Source organism: Lucilia sericata, unplaced genomic scaffold, assembly GCF_015586225.1.
Source record: "Lucilia sericata isolate MDLA Ls3-8-SP2 unplaced genomic scaffold, ASM1558622v1 Contig000000F_arrow, whole genome shotgun sequence".
Taxonomy (NCBI): Eukaryota; Metazoa; Arthropoda; class Insecta; order Diptera; family Calliphoridae; genus Lucilia; species Lucilia sericata.
This window is the reverse complement of record NW_023994042.1, coordinates 443,074-461,971: the sequence shown is the minus strand read 5'-3', so window position 1 is coordinate 461,971 and position 18,898 is coordinate 443,074. Positions and strand designations below refer to the sequence as shown.

At 35.6% G+C, this 18,898-nt stretch overlaps 1 protein-coding gene across 7 annotated transcripts in view; it reads right to left on the bottom strand.

Annotated features, from left to right (window-relative positions):
* LOC119608139 (protein rhomboid-like) overlaps positions 1 to 18,898 on the bottom strand; it is a 110,559-nt gene that overhangs the window by 10,041 nt on the left and 81,620 nt on the right. For all 7 annotated transcript variants that reach the window (XM_037962540.1, XM_037962469.1, XM_037962851.1 and 4 more), the window contains exon 3: positions 14,141 to 15,201. In XM_037962540.1, coding sequence (XP_037818468.1) covers positions 14,141 to 14,662 — 522 coding nt within the window. In that variant the 5' untranslated portion in view covers positions 14,663 to 15,201. The remainder of the gene's footprint in view (positions 1 to 14,140; positions 15,202 to 18,898) is intronic.

The following is an 18,898-nucleotide window of genomic DNA, read 5'->3' as shown; positions in this document are numbered from 1 at the left end:
CCCCTTTTTGGTCCGCTTTCCTTAAAATATTGTTATACTAGTCATATAGTTTTTTGCACGTGTTCTTTTGAGTGTGTTCAGCATTTAGCAATATGTGTATAATTGTGACTTTGTTTTACAAAATGCCACATACAATAAAAATACTTGCCTCTACACAAACAAACATAGAACTTACAACAACACAAGTAAGTTTCAGCTTTTTCCCCGTTTCGTTATATTCGTTTCATCGGTATTTTTCAACTCCAAAAACCATTATAGAAACTCCAAGGCAATCTTGACTGTCTGACATGGTGTCTCGTCTAAAGAATATTTATATTTTTCTATTCGTTTTGTTGTTTGTTATAATCTCGTCTGAACAATATATATGTGTATGTGTATCTGACTGTATGTACTTGTAGCCATGTCTTGGGGAGTTTTACCCTGTTTTTTCTAGTTTCCTCATGTATATTTGATGATATAAATCTCAAATAACAAATAACTATAAAATGGGGGAATTTGCAAATGACTTCACTCCTTTTTCTGTAACAAAAAAATAAGTTTTATCAAAAAATAAGTGAAAAGGGTTTCCAAAAGAACTCATAAGGGCATAAGACGTCATTGTTGGAATATATGTAAGACGACATATGCGATAATATAAACAAGCTCTGTATTAATCTCCAAGCGAAAGGCTTTCGTCCAATTAGTCTTTCATCTTTTCAGTTCAAAACGCTGGAAACACTCATTGACTCACATATTAGGCAACGGCTAGATAGCACATCGCGGCTTTCAACATGTCTGCCTTAAAGTGGCTGCTCTACATGAGGTTGACAGAGTTATAGAAAGATCCCTGGAATTTAAACTATATACTATGGGAGCCTTCTTCAATAACGTAAATACTTCTGCAATTCAACAAGCTCTTGCTAATCTAGATGTTGAAGAGTATATTGGCAACTGGTTAGTAACTATGTTGAAATCCAGAATAGTTACTGCAAGTCTTGGTAACAGCGTTAAGCACAAACAGGTGGAACGAGGACATCACAGGCCGGCGTAATCGCTCTACTACTTTGGCTCAAAGTCGTTAACTCGATTCACATTGAACTGGACAGCAGAGGGATAAAAGTTGTTGTTTACGCTGAAGATGTTGTGATATTGGTATCAGGAATGTTCCCAGACGTGATTAGTAATGCTTTGGTGCTTCTCGATAATTGGGACACAGACAGCGGCCTAGGAGTAAATCCAAGCAAGACAGAACTGGTACTATTCACAACAAAGACCAAGATTCCAAGCTTCAACATGCCGCAGTTAAAAAACTGCGAAATACCCTTATCGAACAATGTCAAATATCAAGGAATTAAGAAGGCAACTATACCTGTCGTATAGTTTGGAATGAAATGGGGACTTAGTCCCAACATAGTTAAATGGATGTACACAGCTATAGTATAGTTAGTATAGTATTCTTATATATGGATCTCTTGTATAGTGGACTTCAACTAAGAAGAAATTTGTTGTAGATCATCTATACAAAGATCTGAGATCAGCGTGCATTGGGATAACAGGTGCTCTAAGAACTAGTCCTTCAGAAGCTCTGAGCACTATATTGCACATCATTTAGATCTTCATATTATGGCCATATCTGCTTGCAGCGCAGCGAGGCTTAACTCATCCAGAAGTTGGAAATCAAGAACATATGGATACGCTAAGATTTTAATCCAATTACCTCCAATCTTGAACCAACCATCCTCACACACTGATTTTGATAGAGTTTTCAAAGTGAGAGTTCCTTCCAGAAGCGAGTGGTGTAAGGATAACCAAACGATTATACCACCAGAATCTTTACAGATGGTTCTAAAATGAACTGTGGTGTTGTTTCTGGTGTCTTCTGTGAAAAAGAAGGGGTAAGTATATCTCACCGTCTTCCCAACAAGCTGAAATATTAGCGATAATGTCAGCTTGTAGGGTACTACACGACCTCAATATCCGCGGCAACATAGGAATTTTTGTCGATAGTCAAGCGGCACTTCTCTCACTAAATTCTTATACTACCCCTTCCCTATTAGTTAGACAATGCAAGAAAGATCTGTCAAAGCTGGGTCGCCAGTATGACCCTTGTTTGGGTCCCTGCGCATAGGGACTATTATGGAAATGAAAAGGCAGATGAGCTTACCAGAATGGGATATGCTCTTGATATCTCCAACGCCGTTCCAGTAGCAACCCCGTTAGGTTTTATCCAGTGTAGTATCCTCATATTCTATCTTCAAAAGGCTGAAAATAGGTGGAATAATCTAGACTCATGTAAAGAGGCCAAGATGTTGTGGCCCTCCTTCAATGAGAAACACACAAGACACCTTATAAACCGAAGTAGATGGGATATATCGAGATTAACAGCAGTAATAACAGAACACTGGGTGCTAGGCAGACATGAAAATAGGTTTGGGCTATCCTTCAATGAACACTGTCGTTGCAAAGACAGGGAAAAGGAAGAAACGGTCTTCCATTTTCTCTGCAAATGCCCTGCTCTATCCGTAAAAACCCCGTTTTCTTGGCAGTTACTTCATATCTAACCTCGGTGAGATATTTGGATATAAGCTTAATGATATCCTGAGATTTCTCACTGCTACAGGCTGGTTCTAAAACTATAAAATAATACATCTGACGAGTGGAGTGATCCGGTCAAAACGAAGTCTCTTCTCTCCATTGAAAATATTGAGAATTGACCCTATCTCCATTTCCGTAAGTCCATGTGAGAATCTTAATCATTTTAATCACTCTACCATATTTTATAATAATTCGTCCTTAACTACCACCTAATTGTCCATATTAGGTGTCAATTCTGGTATAATTATCCAAAATGATAGGCTTTACAGTGCATTTGTCTTTTAAACGAACTTAGGTTTAAACCAGAGCCACCACGTGCACCCCGAAGGGACCTCTCCATTAACCGGGACAAGACAAAGTCCGAAACACTGGCCTACGGTTCTCTGTTCTAGTTCGATCCCATGGAAAGGCAGAGGATACATTTGATCATCACCAGTTAAAATTCCCGGCAGACCAGAGGTATGTGTTGATAGCACCCGGGAACTTTCATCAAAGTAGCATGCCCCAGGGGGACTTGATATTACAATCAATCGACTAGCTACCTAGTCGTCCGAATAAGATATTTTAAATGAATATTTAATAGGTATCTGAAGCCGATATGTAAAAAAATAAAGAAAATACATAGTGGAAGAATGACATTTTATATAATTATAAAAATATTTGAACGTTTAAGGGTTAATTTCGTTTTTTTTTTTTTTTCGATGCCACCATAAATACGAGTCTTTATTATATATTTTACCTAAATAAGTTTCTTTTAGATCGGGTTAAAATAAAATAATATATCACTATGGTTTCAAGAAAATTTACCAATATTTTATATTTTGAGTTGAATTTTACAGTTCATGGGTTAATATTATTCGATTTTACTTAAACTTTAGATATCTGTTTCCTAGTATCTGGAATTTTATATTTTAAAAAGATTTTATATTGGCGGCTAGAATAAAGCCATCAGTTAAAGTAGTCCAGAATGCACTTTTATAACTTTCAGTTTAAGTCTAGAGGCAGAGACGGTCAATATAACTTCAAAGTTGATTGTCCCCCCGGGCATGTTTCCTTGATGATAGACCGCATCTTGGTATATTGCAATCCGGGGGTAGATAGGTGCTACCAATACCTGTAGTCTTCCGGACTATAATTTGATGTTGACAATTTACTGCCTGGCCTGGCCTGGTCCTTGCATAAATTAGAAAGAGGTCTAACCAGAACACCACATAATCTGGTACTACGGGTGGCCAGTTGCCCACAGGACTTGTCCTGGCTGGTCAGTTGGTTGAGGTTCCTTCGGGATCCACGTAGTGGCTGTGGTTGAAACCTAAATCGCAGGAAGGGGGTGCTTGGTTAAAAGACTGATACACGGTGAAATATAATTTTCAAGATACATTTCTGTTATCGTTCTTATATGCTGGAGCGGTACAAATTACAGAGCATGACTGTGGATTAATAAAATGTTGGATTTGAGCTGATAATGCAAAGATTAGATATACGAGGAGGAATTTACTGTTGCTCTGATGTTTCTGATGTCTACTCTGATTCTATAGAGAGAATGTGGTGATTGATGGATTTGACGGATGGTGTAACGATGTGTTAGACTACGTTCTTGCAAAAGGGGAAGGATGACGTGGACTGCCCTTTCTTTAATTTATTGGCGATTTTCCAAAATGGTTGAGTGCATGCTCAACTTATCACAGTTGGTCTTTGTGGCCACTGAAATAAAGTCTTGTCTATTAATATGATCCGTGTTTCGGATCATCTCCATTTAGATTCTATTGAGATTTCGATCGATATCGTATGCCGTAATTTGGGCCCTGGTATTAGTGAAAATTATTTCAAAAGTTTTTTCAACGTTAGACTGTGAATTATTGAGAATCAAGTGAACTCATTTTCTCTCCATACACTTGTTCGTGTAATATAAAGCTATGTATGTATGTAATATATTTACTATATAGGAGTACTTTAATAATATATACATATGTACATATAAATACATATTTTTCCACATATTTACCATTTAGACATGGTAGTCCCGTTGGTTGTTGTTAGCTTCAAATCATACAATACATACAATATTCATTTAAACGAAAAACTTTTTTCTATAAATAGTTGAGTTTTTCTTTTTCTACTTTTTTGTTTCAAAATTACTTTTGATAGAAAAATATATTTTTATTCCCGAAATGAGAAAAATAAAAATGAAATTACTTTTAGATTTGTTGCGGTTTTATTACATTTCTCCAACATCCTCAATGATTAATGACCCGACTTGAAAAGTTGTACTTTTTTAATAAAGAATACTTTTATTGTGGAAAAATACTGTTTCCTAGAAAATGAATTTGTCTGTCTAGACTTTTTTTTAACAACATACGTTTCTAATACAAATTGCGATTAATCGATAAGGATACGTGACATCTTATTTAAGGGACATTAAAACTTTAATGTGAGAAAGTTTTTGTATTAAATTAAAGTTTGATATTGATACTTAATAATGGTTTAAAACTTTTATTTAGTATTTAATATGTGATTTAATAGGCAGATTTTATACGCTTATGTTTGCAAATAAAAGTGAGTCCCAAAATTTCAGCCAATGATTGTGGTGTAAGTAGATTTTGGGCAATTAAATAAATATCGAATATAAATATACTAAATTATTACACGTAATTTTATCTAGAAATCCCAACCGAATTTGAATTTGAATCTAATTCAAACTTTACATGTTTATTATCAATAAATATTTCATCAAAATTTTGAAGTATTTTATTTTCTTCTGTGATTATTTTAATAGTCTTCATTTTAATTGTAGGGTGCTCTAGCAATAAAACTTTTCAAGTATTCCAATAACTTGACAAAAAAGGTACACATATTTATGTTTGAACCACCCTCAACTTTATACAAATAATAAGCACTACAATTAGAAAAGTTTTTTCAAGTGCGTGTTGACATCATCTTAAATGTTCGAGTAGTTTTCGAAAATTTATAGCGCCACTTACAAAGACTACTTTAGGGAAAAAAACAAAATTCTGAAAAGGAAAAAATAACATTTATGTTAAGGAATAGTTGTACACAAAGTGTATAAAAATATTTATATGAAAAAGCTTAATACGATGTGACAAATATTAATTGGTATTTCAGGAAGGAAGTTTGCAATTACCCAGCAAAAAATAATTGATGTCATACTTTACAAACGACATCTAAGTTAAAAGTGAGGAAATAGATATAGAAAAGTCACTATGAATAACAAATTCGAAGTACATCAAATTTTGGTGAAAAACCAATGAAATTTACATAAACGTGTCATTGAAAGAATGTGATTTATTTTTGACATCCAAATATCGGTTTTTACTGCTTCTAAAAATAAGATTAGATGTTGTTCAAAGTTGCTAAAAATGAGCAATATAGTAAAATAAAAGAAATATTTATATATTTGAGACCCGGGACTTAAACAGGAAAAATATCTACTTATACCAAAGACAGACAAAGTTAAGTACTTAGGTGTCATCCTCGACCGGAAATTAAAATGGAGACACCACATAGAGGATATGATCAACAAGGCACATCAGTGCTGGGCAATATGTAGGAGAACAATAGGCATGAAATGGGGTCTTAGTCCTACTATGACAAATTGGCTTTATAAAAGTGTAATTAGACCAATTCTAAATTATGCTTCAATAATCTGGTGGACTGCTTTAGACAAAAAGTGCAATATCAAACTAGTACAGGGAGTTCAGCGTACATGCTGCTTGGGTATAAGTGGTGCCATGTGTACTACTTCAACCAAGGCTCTGGAAACGTTGCTAGATATTCCACCCATTGAAACATATATGAGGCGGCGCTTACAGCCGAACGGCTCTTTACTTTAGGCGAACTGGCCAAAAACTGTTATAGGACACGTCATCAATGTATACTGGACACATTAAAAGGTTATACACATTCATCGGTCGTGCCTGATCGCAAATCAGACACAGAATATGTCGGAAACTTTGAAACGCTAATCCCAGATAGAATGTCTTGGTCAAGCGGAACATTAGAGCAAATACCAGTAGGAATCCGTTGCTACACGGATGGCTCTAAATTAGGGGACAAAGTGGGCCTGGGGTTCTATATTGAAGACCCAGAAACAGAAATATACCACTGTTTACCTAATCATAACACAAGCTTCCAGGCAGAAGTCAGAGCAATAACGGAATGCGTAAATTTGATTAGCGACCACAGCGCTTAATATATTTACCGACAGCCAGAAGGCAATTAGGGCGATATCAGGCGATAGAACTAAATCTAAGACCGTATTGGATGTAAGAAAGCTTTAACTGAATACTATCCCAGACGTAAGGCTTACATCATATGGGTACCAGCCCACTCGGGAGTAGTTGGTAACGAAAGGGTGAATGTAATAGCTTTAAAGGGAAGGGAGCTCGAGGCAGTTAACCTGACAAACGCAAAACCATTCGACGCAACAAAAGCTGAACTAAAAATATGGGTGAGAGAATCCCATAAGGCCTCTTGGAATAATGAAACAGTGGGTAAAACCACGAAGATCCTATGGGGTGACCCTGATGAGAGCAAGACGAAAAATCTCCTCAATATGAGCAAGTCTGAAGTTAGTATGATGGTACGTATTCTGAGTGGACACACATGATTACGAGCACATCTCTGCAAAATTGGACGTGCGGATTCAGACGAATGTAGAGCATGTGGAGAGGACAGTGAATCTCTGGAGCACTTTCTTTGCCACTGCCAGGCATTCGTCGAAGTTAGATCCAAGTATCTTGGAAGTGATGTTATTCCAGAAATAACATTCCTGACTAACACTGATTGGAAGATTCTTAGGAATTACGTTCAGGAAACTGAGTTTCTGAACACTGAAAAATAATTCGTTCAGTGAACTTTTTTTATGATAAGGAGCGCACAACAGACCCTATAGTGGCCTAGGTGTATTTCTTCGGATTTGATGTAGTATACATCCTCCTATCAACCTACCTACCTACCTAAACAGGAAAAAGGTGATTCCATTGAATATAAAATTTACATTAGCTTAAACCTTATTTCAATGTTTATATAAGTTGTGAAGTTGTGAAACGTCCATTTGAAATCGGTGGCGTGTCATAATGTCCATGGATGTTATGACACACCAAAAAGTGTCATAAATAATAGATTCGTATATGAGAATAGGACTTACTATAGCTGTATACATCCTTTTAACTATGTTTGGGACTAAGTCATCATTTCATCTCAAACATCTTACGATATAGTAGGCGACTGTTGCCTTCTTGAGTCTGTGTAGGATGTTAAGTATCCATGATATTTTCATGTCTAGAATTATTCCTAAATATTTAGCATTGTTTGATAAGAAAATTTTGCAGTTCTTTAACCGCGGTAGGTTGAAGCTTGGAATCTGGGTCTTCGTTGTGATTGGCTACTGTATGTGGACCAGTTATTGAGTTTCATGGGACCGTTGAACATAATATCAGTAATCACGTCTGGAAACTTTCCTGATACTAGTATCACAATGAATCCAAAGGATGATATACTCTATTGCATTTTGTAACATCTTTGGCAAAATACCATCGGGTCCTAGTGACGTAAATGGGGAGAATCTGTCTACCGCCCATGAAATTCTTTCCTGGGAGATAATGTCATTATTTATTTGTGATAGTCCTATTTTCATTAGCAGTTTCCTTGACACCATCTTTGCAGCAATGGAAATGGGTATTCAATAAGACATCAAGAGATTCTGCTGATGATTCAGAACAAGAGTCGTCCTTCCTTTTAATATAGATCGGATAAGATTGGCCTTTAACAAGAAGTTTTCTATGTCCAGCAGAATCCTTTGTATTGTCTATAGATTTGCAGAAGCTTCTCCATGATAATAATTTTACGATTGTTATAACTTTATTTTATTTATATGTATGCTCTCAGTATGGCTGTCACGATTTATTTTTTAGCTCTACGCGTTTTGCTAAGTAGTTTTGATAGCTCTGAGCTCCACCATGGCGGCAAGCTTTTCTTTGCCTTAATGATTAGGCAGGAAACTTTAAAAGCCTTGCTAACAACTTAAAGTTTTACACTATTTTTCCACTTCAGGAGCTGGCATATTCCTAAGTTTATGTCTGAGGATTCCATGGAACTTGAATCAATTCGTAATCTAATATCGAAGAGAAACCAATTATGGTCTGAAAAAGACTTTTTATTGGATACCCTTCACATATCAAATGATATTTTAGATTTTTGGTCCACCTAAATTTTGAATTGGAACCACAGTGAATAGTAAAGAATGCTCGTCTTCTGGAAACCAAAACTCAAATATGTACTATAATGTACAAAAACGGACTTGTGTTACATTTACTGAATATATAAGCAAGTCCTTGACACATACATATATCAAGTATAAATTGACTCTTAGAAACCGTCATTCGCATTTCAAATTGTGAAATAATTGAAAATCCAATTTATTTCTTCTTTTAACATGCACCCATAGCAGGTTACCTTGATTAATCTAGTCTGTCGCGACTATAAACTGGTCATTTCATTTGACTCCTCGATCACACCTGGAATAATTTGCCTCGCGCTCGAACCAGAGAATCTATCTTATCTGATACCACAGGAACCGGTGGATCGCAGGGGTATTGTGAAATCAATATTTCGGGATGAATTCGGTGCTGTTGCCGAAAAAGGCAACATATACCCCTAAGAGGAGTGACTGTGAGTAAATAAGATATAGAACTAAACAAGAGGTAGCCGTATTTCTAAAGTGAGTGTATTGAATGTTTTTCTCTTTGGACGTGTCGGATGAATGAGATGTGTACTGGGTTGAATGGTAATAAATGTTCAGGATTTAATCTGACTGTACTGAATCAAAAGAGACTATTCCATCTGCGTAGTTGTAAATGAAAATCATGCTTTTAGAGCATCTCCGAAGTTAAGCAATGAGGTAACGATAGTAAGAGATAAGATAGCTCGAGAGCTTGTACATGGTAAAGCTCTTCGAGGTTTTCTACTCAAGAAATGTCAAAAAATTTCTTAATGAAAAACCTTTTACTAAGTACGTAGTTACTGCGTAAATTATTTAGCTGAAGAGCAATCGATATATGTATGTAATTTCTATTTGATTTCATTCTTTACACGAGCAGTGTCTAAAATAAATGAACAGAATTGGTTCTCGGTTTACGTCTTCACATAAATTCCAGTAAAAGAAGGTTTAAATTTGTTGATATCAACTTTGCTTATGAGTTCAAATTGTTCCACGAATGAAATTAATCGAATTGAGTTTACTTACTCTGAGTAGACAATTTATATACCAAACTCTTAAAAACGCATAATTCTACTCCCGTTTAAACATATTTCATTCACACTGTAGATTTTGACAAAATCAACAAAACCTGATGATAATTTTCACTTGGACTTACATACATATGTATGTATGTTGAAACATGCACATGTCACCCTGTCATAGAAAAGGGTAGGAGAGGGTTGAAGTAGTATAAGTATGGAACTTTCATTTAAACGTGATTAAAATAATAATAGAAACATTTTTATTAAATACACTCATATTAATATTTGGATTCTAGAATAATACATAAATATAAACATTAACTACGTTTTTATTTATTTGAAAATGTTCAATACATAAGTTATTTTATATTTCGCTCATAGTTAAATATTTCAGTAGTTGGCTCCTCATAAATAAGGGGGTAAACTTCAGTTTACCACCCACGTTTCGATTTTAATGTCTGTATGACTTCATTATTCCACTTGTTCAAATCAAAGTGTTGCCATAGTGGCGTTAAAAGCCCACAACATACATAGTTCTACAGCAAACAAAAAAAAAACTTTTTTTTTGAAGTTCAAGTAAAGTGTGGTCGATTTATTCAACAACGTCATATTGATTTTAAACAATATTTTTTCTGTAAGAAGGCGCTTGTAGTGCTGTGTAGAAATGTAACCTAATTTATTCAAGTCTGTCCAAGACAAACTTTTTTAAAACATGTTTTCCCTCATTTATATATTTTTTTTCGTAACTTTCAGAATTCATTGAACCTGCAGAAAAAAATTATATATAAAAGCTCCCACATGTCATTTTATTGAACTCGTACTTATTTAAGTTCGTACGTAGAATGCCAACATATTTTTTGATTTTTTTGGGACATTCATACATGTGTTTCCAAATGATGATGTAGATCATGTTTTTGCAAGCATACTTTTCTACACACACACAAAACTAAATGAAGCACATGTTTGCGAATAAGTAGTGCGTTTTCGGTTAAGTTTTTGTTAGTGGTGGCGGCGTCTGATCCAACACTAAATGAGACTATTTTTTTTGTTTTGGAGTGATTCCCTTTTTAAGCCACCCAAGTGGTTGTTAAAATGTTTGCTTAACTCACTGGCAGTGTGGTTTGTAAGTTGGCTGGATGGATGATAACTGCTTGTTTTCTTAATGATATTTTAGTGGTCATTTGGACAATTGTTAAGGATTTTTTCTTGTCTTATATATTTTTGCATATTTTTTTGATGTACGAATAATTTAACATGTGTGTCGGTTAATATAATACATAATTATGTCTGACGTTCATTAGTAACAAAACTAATGCAATAGAATTTCGATTATTTTTGCAATGTGTTACATATTACTTCGAGGGACCATATTTAGTACCATTCTGCTGATATTTTCATTAAACAGAATGTTTAATTATGAAATACATTTTGAAGAGTTAATTAAATAGCTGGATGTAAGGGTAATATTTATCTCCAAACCCGGAAGACTTTGTTATGCAACATCAAAGTCTATCGACCGATAACGTTCTTCCTACTTAAAACTTTGGAACGGACAGTCGATAGCATGGTTTGAACCAGTATACCAAACAAAGATCTCAATTAAAAGCAAAATACTAATGTAAAGGGACTAGTGGAAACCGCCGTTATACGAAGTTGTTCACTATATAGGCGAATCCTTCGATATCAAATTGTATACATGACCACACTGATACTCTTATCCAATCTTTAGACCTGTTTTATGTTAACCGGGTGCTCCGTAACTGGATCAACTAAGAAAAACTATTAGCAAAAGGGTACTTCGCGGTACACCACAGGGTGGTATTTTGTCTTCTTTACTTTGGGTGACTAAGATTCAGAGCCTCCTAAGAAGTCTAAGCGAGAATGATCTGTCTGCTGTGTAGACGATGTAGTAATACTTCTAAGGGGAAGGGATTACTTGCGTAAGCCGGCTTAAGAAGATCTGAATGGGGCCTTAAGCGGGGCTCAATCGAGAGGCCATAATGTTAACCCGGCGAAGAAGGAATCGTTTCACAAGCAAGACAAAAATTTATATTTTTATTGAACCCTATTTTTTGTCCAAGAAGTTGCGGGTGATCGATAGAGTTAAGTACTTAGGTGTAATCATTGGCCGGAAATTAAAGTGGAGGCAGCACATAGAGGATTGGATCAACAATGCACATCGATGCTGGGCGCTTGTAGAAGAACCATAGGCATGAAATGGGGCCTTGGTCTAACTTATGCTTCAATAATCTGGTTGAATTCTTGGACAAAAAGTATAATATCAAACCACCACAGAGATTTAATAAGCGTATCTTTTTTCTTGGGTATAAATGGTGCATGAGCATTAGTCAACCAAGGCTTTGGAAACATTGCTAGATTTACAACCCATTAAAACATATATAAGATATGAAGTGGAACATTAGATCTCTAAATTGGGGGACAAAGTGGGCCTGGGAATCTAGATTGAAGACACAGAAACAAAAGCTTCCAGGCATAAGTCCGAAATTGGATTAGAATAAATATGGCGCCCTTAGGGCTTAACATATTTATCGATGGCCAGAAGACAATTAGGGCGATATCAGATGATAAAGTTTAATCTAAGACCGTATTGGATGATAAGAAAGCTTTATCTGAATACTCTCACAGAGGTAAGCTTTGTATCATATGAGTACCAGACCACTCGGGAGTAGTCGGCAAAAAAGAGCAAATTTATGTGCATTATAGGGAAAATTAGATGTGCGGATTCTGACGAATGTAGAGCTTGTAAAACTCTGGAGAACTTTTATTGCCATTGTCTGGATTTCTTCGAAATAAGATTCAAATATCATGTGATTGATATTATTTGGGATATGACATCACTTAGGAAAACTGAAACACATGGAAAATTCTTAGAAAATACGTCCAGGAAACAGAGTTTCTTAACATCGGACGATAATATATTCATTGATCACTATTTAAGTTCTTATAACTTTCCATGATGAATCCTTTCGCGCAGAAAAGTTAACCATTGGACTTATTTTTCTTTCGAATGAGACATTTATTTGAGGCGTGAGATCAAAACTACGCTCTACATTGAGCAAAATTCAGAAATAGATCTTGGGACATCTTGGGAGCTTTAACTGAATACTCTTCCAGAGGTAAGGTTTACATCATATGGGTACCAGCCCACTCGGGAGTAGTCGGTAACGAAAGGGCGAATGTAATAGCTTTAAAGAGATGGGAGCTCGAGGCAGGTAACCTGACAAACGCAAAACCATTCGACGCAACAAAAGCTGAACTAAAAATATGGGTGAGAGAATCCCATAAGGTCTCTTGGAATAATGAAACAGTGAGTAGAACCACGGAGATCCTATGGGGTGACCCTGATGGGAGCAAGACGAAAAATCTCCTCAAAATGAGCAAGTCTAAAGTTGGTATGATGGTACGTATTCTGAGTGGACACACAGGATTACGAGCACGTCTATTCATAGTTGGACATGCGGATTCAAACGAATGTAGAGCATGTGGAGAGGACAGTGAAACTCTGGAGCCCTTTTTTTGCCATTCGCCAGGCATTCGTCGAAGTTAGATCCAAGTATCTTGGAAGTGATGTTATTCCGGAAATAACATTCCTGATTAACACTGATTGGAAGATTCTTAGGAATTACGTTCAGGAAACTGAGTTTCTGAACACTGAAAAATAATTAATTTAGTTCCCTTTTTTATGATAAGGAGCGCACAACAGGCCCTATAGTGGCCTAGGTGTATTTCTTCGGATGATGTAGTATACATCCTCCTATCAACCTAAACTAAATCTTGAGACACCAATCTCCCATATACTTGAAAGAGTTAATAATATAGGCTGACGTTGCAAATTGTGATATAATTGCACATAAATTATTAGACATGATCGTATTAGTCATGGAACTTGAATACCACATACATTAGCACGATCTTCCGAATCAGAAATTCAACAAGGGCTCGGTCATTTTAACCGATAAGCTTCGTCTCCGTAATATTGGCAAGTGCCTTTACTATAAAATCTACGACATGTGTACATATTGAGAAGAATCTGAGAATAAAATCTTCAGATATGTCTTCTCAAATTTCATTATTATTTACTCCATGAGAAAGAAACTATTTTACAAAATTACAATCTATACGATATCGAATGGAATTCAAATGATCTACTCTTTCCAAAACGCTCTAGTGGTCACAGTAAAGCACTATCTGTTTAAAAGTTTAGTATTTAAAATTCTAATATTTTCCAAGAATTCATTTAAGATCTTAAATTAAAATTGGAAACATTGCGCCATTCATTTCTTACCTCCAACAGTGATATGAAAACAATAAATACTGGCGGAGGCCAGCTACGTTTTCTATCGGCCAAATAAAGTTGTTTCTCATTACATTCACTACTTGCGCCAACTCCAACGGTATTAGTGCCACAACCACTGCCACTAATCACACTTGGCAACAATGCGAACTTTGTTGGCAATTCATAAAAATACGCTGAATTCATGCAATGATGATGATAAAATCCGTACGAATTCGATGATGAACAACGAGCATTTTCAATATCACAATGACATTTTACATTCAATACAACGGCAGCATCTAGATTTGGCTTCTTAAATGTTTGAATTGCTGCTATTTGTTGTTGTGATCTTGTTGCTGTTGTTAAGGCTGATGATGGCAACAGATTCGGTAAATTCGTTAAATTTTCATTGGGAATGTTTTTTGTGGAAGTAGGGATTTTTTCTGATTCTTTTGACTTTGATACAACAAGCATTTCCGCTTGTTGTTCATGGAATATCATTGCGCTTAACAACACACAGAGCGGCAGCATGCAGCAACAACAACCGCATCAACTGCTGTTATACAACAGTCAACAACTGTAGAATTAAAGTTGCAACAAATAATCCCTCATTTAATACTTTGGTAAATACAACAGAGACATGATGATGATGTTGTCGTTGTTGCTGTAATAGTTGAGCTGTTGTAGCTGATACAGACGAGGAAGATGGTAATGATTTTTTATTGCTTCTTCCTTTACATTTATATATTCTTCTACATGGATGGAATAAACTACAACTCTTTTATTTATTTCTGTTTGATTTTTTGTTTGTTTTGAGATTTTCTTTTATTTTTGTTGTCGTTGTTGATGCTTAATTTAAAATGTAGGAACTTTGATTTACATTGGGCACACTTGGGGCGGTGATGCGCTCTGGCTGTCAGTTGGTGTTGGTTGTGTGACAGTGACACTGTTATTTTGTGGCAGCGGCGGCGCTAAGTACTGCTACTGTGCCACGCTAAAATCATGTTACATGTCACCTCTACAGCATGTGGCACATACAACTTAAGCCCGTTGGCAACATTTCACTTTAGCTGCAAATAAGTGAAAAAAATTACAACAAATTACAACTTATTTAAGAAAAAAGCAGAGAAAAGCGAGAATAAAAATAAATCTTAAAATACTCGTAAACAATTTACAAATGAAAATGTCTTTGCAGTAATTGGCTCAAGGTTAATTTAAAATAAAATGCAAATTGACTTGAACAATTTAGCACCTTGTGTATAAATTTACCCAAGAAAAATACACTTGTCATTGTAAGAAAATGTAAAATACTTGAAACCTAAACAAAAACTAAATAAATAATAATAGACAATTTCCTTTTTACACTTAAAAACATTAAATTTTTATCTTTTAAGAAAACTAGAACTAGATTTTATATACATTTTTCTTACTTTATATTTTCTTCATTTGAATAAAAAAAATTACGATAAAAACTAAAATTACATGAGCATTTAATAGACGAAATGTCTTCTGAAATAGAAACACGAGTTTATCATCAATGTCGCCAGTTTTTGACGCCGACACTGTCAGACGGAATCAGGGTTTTTTCCGTCGTGCGTCGCATGTTGTAATTTAGTCTGCTGATTTTTTTCTTACACTTTATTCACTTGCCAACAAATATTTTTGCTCACTGCAAAATTTTTTTTTGGAATCTTGTCAACAACAAAGAAATTGCTTTACCTACCAAAATTGCATTTGCCATTAAAGAAAACCCTCATTCACACACAAAAAGTTCTATAAATCACTGAATTTTTAAACTTAAATGCACTTGATTTAAGACATTTTTAGTTTTAATTCAGTTGATTATACAAAGGATTTGGGCACGCGATAAAATTAAATTGTGTATACAAAGTGATTGGTTGAGATAACTTTGATTTTATTTAAAGCAATTAAAGCATTTGATTTCTGTTTGTGATTTTTATTAAGCTTGCACAAGTTTACGAATTCAAATCTTTGATATGTATGATTCTTGTCGAACAAATATCTGATTTATCAGTCTTTTGAATGAATGTAGGCACCTTCGTTGTTTTTTAGAGCGTGCCATTTTCCTAGTCCTAGTCTAGGTACTTACAAATTTTCCAAATTTCTCCTAAAGGGTGCATAGAGAAACTTCTCAAGATGGAATGTCGAAGTGCTTTATGTGAACACCCGTCGTGTTGGCCTTATTTCACGGTGGTCTTTTTCACAGGGTGTGCTGTTGTGACGACTCACCACCGCCCCATTGTTGGTGGAAATTTTCATACATGGCTGTGCCGGTCCATGTACAAAAATTTTGCTTAAGTCCTCGAGCTATCCAATCTCTGACCATTGCTGCCCCATAACTTAACTTCCCAGATGCAGATGGGATGGCCTCTGTTGAGTCGGCAACAGCACCTAGAGATCTATTCGGTAGGCTGAAACACGAATCTATCAAATAAGATGGAAACTTTGTTCTAACTCATCATATACATTTAACACTGACTAATTTCCAACACTTAGTCCCGCAGTCACCCCTTTGTGGGGTATCAATTGACTTCGGCAACAGCACCGGACTTATCCCGAAATATAGATTTCATCGTGCATCAGTCTTTTAATCTCATTCTCTTCCCGCGAATTTGGGTTTAAATCACAGCCACTACATCCATCCCGAAGAAACCTCAACCAACTGATCAGCCAGGACAAAGTCCTGCGGGCAACTGGCCACCCTTAGTACCAGATTATGTGGTTCTATTGTTCGACCCCATGTCAAATCATTCCAAGGAAAGGTCGAGGATACATTTGGTTATCACCAGTTTATAGTCCCGGCTGACTACTTGTATTGGTAGCTCATCTTTTCCCAGGGATTGCAATCACATCAAGATCAATCATTAGACTTCTTGCCAAAGTAGGCTCTCTTGGTTTCAAAATGACTGCCTTCGCTTATGACGTTGATATATCGGTAGCTGATAATAACCTTGAAATTCTATCCCAAAGGATAGAATTATTATTCCCGAAAAAATTCACTCTAGCACCTAAAACGTCATTGTTTTAAAAGAAGATACAGATAGGTCCAAAATTTTAAACTGAATTAGTGGTGGACCAAGGTCTGAAATACCAACGATTTAGAGGACAGTTGATTGGTTAAAGTTAGTATATCTTGCTTGAAAATATCCTGCTCTGGGAATGGACTATGAACTGACATTGAATAGGGCCTATTATTCTAATCTATCTGGTGTATCAAATGTTCAATTGAAGTGTCACATTGTATTCTTAACATGGACATTGTACTCTTCTTCTAACTCTATCATCAGTTTTTATTTCTCAGTCACTCTCCTTCTCAGTTACTTTTGTTCTCTTCTTTATTCTCTCCTTGTAACTTCTTCACATACTCGTCACCTTCATGAGAAGGGTTTATATAAGTTTATCACTCCGTTTGTAAGTTCTACAATATAATTTTCTGAGTCCTTAAGTTAGCGGAGTCTTGTACATAGCCATGTGCAGATGTACTATATGTGTGTATGTTAAAATCGGTTTACAGAAAACGCCAGATATCAGCGAATCTTCAATAATTCTATTACACGTACTTTCGAAAAGATCTTTATTTAAAATCGGTGTACAAATAACGGAGATATGAGGAAAAATCGGAAAGAACATCTGAAAATGTCATCAAAAAATGAGAAATTTTGTGTGTGCTTTGACAAAAATAAAAAACAACAACAACTTACAGCATTATATGGAAAATTTCGTTTATGTACTTTTGATATATTTAGGGCGATATCAGATGATGAAGTTAAATCTATATATATATAGGATTTTAAGAAAGCCCTGACTGGATACTCTACATCATATGGGTACCATCATTTGACACAACAAGAGCAGAATTAAAAATATGAGTCAGAGAAACTCTCTCTTGGAATATTGAAACGGTGGGCAGAACCACAAATATCCCATGGGGGACCGTAACGAGAGCAGGACCGGAATCCTCCTCAAAATTATCAAGTCTGTGGTTAATATGATACGTATTCTGAATGGGCACACAGGATTACGGACACAACTATACAAAATTGGACGTGCGGATTCAGACGAATATATTACATGCTCTACATTCGTCTGATTCCGAGCACAGTCATTTATATCCCGACAAGTTATATTCCGATATTACCAGATGTTAAGAAATGTCAGATTTATTACTAAACTTTTCGATTTGGCCCCATTAGGCTTTGTAAGTGCGCATAGAAAAAGACTTTTGTAAACCCGAATCTACAAACCATATTTATTGATGCGAGAAATACATACCTTTAAAATATTAAATATCCGTTTCAACTTCATCAGTTTATAACATCTATATATATAAAATTCTAACGTTACTGACTGACTGATTCACTGACTGATTCATCATCGCACAGCCTAAACGGTTGAAGCTAAAGAGCTGAAATTTGGACAGGAGGTTGGTCTCCCGCCAAATAGATCCACTAAGACGGGATTTTTGGAAATTCGAATGTTTAGGGGGTAAAAAAGGGTAAAAACGGGTAAATTCGGTAACCTTATATCTCCTAAACTAGAAAAGATACAAAAACAGTTTAAAGCTTATCGCCGTTCATTTAAAAAATAAACGGACAGGTGTCTGGTACTTTTTTAAAATTCGGCCCCTTTAGGGAATAAACGGGTAAAAACTGTATTTTGGTACTTTTTTCGCACCCCATGTATCTTTTAAACCAGTGCACATTCAAAAAATATTTTTGACTCCTTCATAACTTAACGAAAAAATAA